The sequence below is a fragment of the Parasteatoda tepidariorum genome, chromosome 8, assembly GCF_043381705.1.
Source record: "Parasteatoda tepidariorum isolate YZ-2023 chromosome 8, CAS_Ptep_4.0, whole genome shotgun sequence".
NCBI lineage: Eukaryota > Metazoa > Arthropoda > Arachnida > Araneae > Theridiidae > Parasteatoda > Parasteatoda tepidariorum.
In genome coordinates, this window is record NC_092211.1 from 60,477,667 (window position 1) to 60,481,164 (window position 3,498).

The window sequence follows — 3,498 nt, forward strand, 5'->3', positions numbered from 1 at the left end:
CAGAAGACTTCTGGTTAGTAACGCACAAAACAGCCAATCAAAATTGAGAACGCATGTATGTGAAAAGGTAATAATTTTTAATAATGCTGTCAAAAAATACAAAATACAAACTGACCTCAAATAAAACTCAGAGGACTTCGAATCAAATAATTAAGAAAACTCTACTATTACGTTTATAAAAAGGAAGATTTATTAACTCAACAACCAAATTATAACATCGCCATTCAAAAAAAAAAAAAAAAATTCTCACACTTGTTACATAAAGCTATAAAAAGACCGAACGATTATTTATGCAAACGATTATATATGATTATTATGAACTAAACCTTATGCAAACGATTGCTTATGACGTCGTTAGATAAAAGTGTCATTAACGCAATATTATCCAGTGTTTATTAATAATTTTGAGTGGCAATGTAAAAAGATAGTGGTTCTAAAGTTTTATAACAAAATGTTTGTTTTCATAGAACGCAGTTATTTATCTTAGAATTCCAATATATTTTAATAGCTTTGATAAATTGGGTAGAGTTATTAGTAGCACGAATCAACACTCTCTCAAAAAACTATTTACATTCTAAATTATCAAAATATATTGAACAGAGTTTACTTTAAAATACTTACATCTTTTATAAAAAATGGATCGCCGTGAATATCTTAGGCGATATCAACAACGACATAGAGCTGAACATGATTTAGCTACACAAAATTAACTGGAAAATAATCGTACTGTTATTAGTACGCGATGGCGGAATGCGCGGCGAAGAAACGTTGAAAAGTCAAGACGTTAAAATGAAAACGAATACCTTCGTGTACTTACGAATACTTCTGATTGAAACTAAAATATTTTGTCAATTGACAGTATTGAAGTTAATTAAACAATTACTTGCAATGGTATTTGCTTTTGAAATATTACTTAGAATCAACTTATTAATATTACATGTTTTATTTTGTTTGTAATTTTTGTAAAGCTTTTTTTCATCATGTTTTAATTGTTTTCAGTTTAAAATTTAAATTACTGGAGGGGGAGATAAAGCACCATATTGGGAGCGTCCGGCATCCTATAAGATCAACAATGATTTGAGTTAGGCTCTACCACGCGTGCTTCCGATACGGAGATTAATCTCCGGCTAATGCCCTATAGTAATGTATTAAATAATATTGCTTCCTTGCTTTATATAAGTTAATAATATTGTTTGTATTGAAATTTGCTTTACAATCCTATCATATTCTCTCTGTGTGATGCTGGTGCAGAAAAATTGCCAGCTAATCTCCAGGAAAACGACTTTAAGTTTGTTAGCGAAGAGAACGAAAATGTAATTGCTTAGCAATTATCGGGGGTCGGCGAGCGGTAATGAGCAGGCGGCGGAACCCTCTAGTATATATATAGANTCATGGTTATATATATATATATATATATATATACTATGCTGAAATGTCCTTAACTTGTACTTATGGTGGTTTGAACGATTTAATTGTCTGGTTGACAAATATTAAATTATTACTAAAATTCAGTACATACAGAATTTTTACAATATCAAAGACATCTCTCGAAAATAGTTAAAACTGAAATCAATGTACTTCCGTGCAAACAAAAGCTAGAAGGTGAAATAAATTTGATTAATATGTACTGTTTAAAACTAATTAAGGTGTTATTATTGGAAGACGAGCTAAAGAGTTAGTGCAGCGCTTTCGGCTTTGTTACTACCACAGCAGTTTACATGTTGTACAAGATCATTTTGGAAGGTGACCAAGCTGGTTACCAAAAGTGACTAGTTCTAAATAATTTTGTGAACAGATTCAAAAAGTGAACGTTTTATCTGTTGTAAGTACCGAAAACAGATACTTACCTAACAAGAAGACATACACCGTACCCATTGTCACAAACTCAAGAAGTAAAAAGATCTGATTACAGTGATTGATTGAGTTTCTATAAAGGATGAACTTTGGGATAAGATAAAGGAGAGATTATCCATTCTATGTTGAAAAAATTAACACCTGTTTGAATTTTTTTTCTTCCGAAAATCACCTGTATTTTTTTCCAGATATTTGAAATACAGTAAACGTATATTTTCACGCAGTTTATATAATTTAAAATTAGATATTGTTCAGTTATTTTGTTTTTTTGCCTCCAAAATTGAATATATAAATAAATAAATTTTGCATTCTGCCATAATGTGCATTCTCCTTTTGCACTCGGCTCATGAATGGTCACTGGCATAAGATAATTGTTATGATGGAATCAATAATTCACATAATTCATTTAAAAAATCAATATCGCCAAGATCAAATCATTTCTTTTAAAAATATTTTTGTTCAAGCAGAGACCAAAGGAATGAAAAATGCCTTAAGAGAAAGATTTCATTTTTTAATGGATCAAAAACTGTAAGCGAAATTTAAAAGAATCGCAAACAATGTATTGAAAAATTTTTTGGACACATACTACAGAGACTAAAAATTAGCTACATTTATATGTTATAGATTTTGTTTTCGTGATAAATAAAACTTTACATAAAAATATTTTAATCCAAATGACAAAAAATGTCTGAAAAGTCAGGATTTATCTTTCAATTTTTGGGATTATACAATACATCATATAATTTGAATTGTACATTATAATCATATATACAGTATACAATCACCTTTACTTGTAATGATATATTTTGATTACTTGTAATCATTTATTTGCATTATACTTATAATCACGATTAGGAGGAGTTAGTTGTTGTACTTGATTATTGCAATCACGATTACGGTTATAATCAAAACTATGAACGTTGTATTAATCTTGATTATGAGAAATTGATTAATGTAATCGAATACATTTTTGCCCAAACCTGAGAATACAATAGGCCCTGTATGAATAGTAAACTATTCAATTTAAATAAACTTTTAGATAAATATTATTAAGAACTAAAAAAATAGCTATAAATTAATAAAAATAAAATAATTGGTATTTTGTTGAAAATCAGACCTAAAATCTTCTCCAAATTGAACGTGACAGAGAAGTGAGATCTGTCGAAGTTACGTAATATTAATTCTCAAGAACAAAAATATGATAGAACTAAAAAAATATTTGATATGTTTTACTTGATGATTTATAATTTAACTAGGGGGCTTCGCCCCCTGCTCGCTGGCGCTCGCCAACCCCCCGAACTGCTTTCGCAGTTCATTTCGGATTGCTTCGCAATCCGATGCTTGCTTTTCTCGCTCATTGGATAAGTTCTTAACGTCTAGCTTTTGTATACTTTTTTGAACACTGAAGTTCCGAAAACTTTTCACTGTAGAAAATTCTAAACCTGTGCATTTCAATATTAATTTGAAATTGCAAACAGTTCACATATTTTTCTTAATCACACTATTCTAAATTTCAGTTGTTGAGAAAAGTAACTGTTGTAAGTTTTGTTTTAAAGTCTTTCCCACCAGAGGGCTAAAACCATGTGTTGTAAAACAATATGAAATAGTACTGAACGCCGGATGTAAAGCATCGGCTTCGATGAA

At 29.9% G+C, this 3,498-nt stretch overlaps 1 protein-coding gene across 1 annotated transcript in view; it reads right to left on the minus strand.

The window, feature by feature from the left end:
- LOC122271293 (cell surface glycoprotein 1-like) overlaps positions 1 to 1,876 on the minus strand; it is a gene marked incomplete in the record, with an annotated part of 11,803 nt that extends 9,927 nt beyond the window's left edge. The window contains 1 exon segment of the mRNA XM_071184076.1: positions 1,848 to 1,876. Coding sequence (XP_071040177.1) covers positions 1,848 to 1,875 — 28 coding nt within the window.
- Positions 1,877 to 3,498: the final 1,622 nt, after the last annotated feature.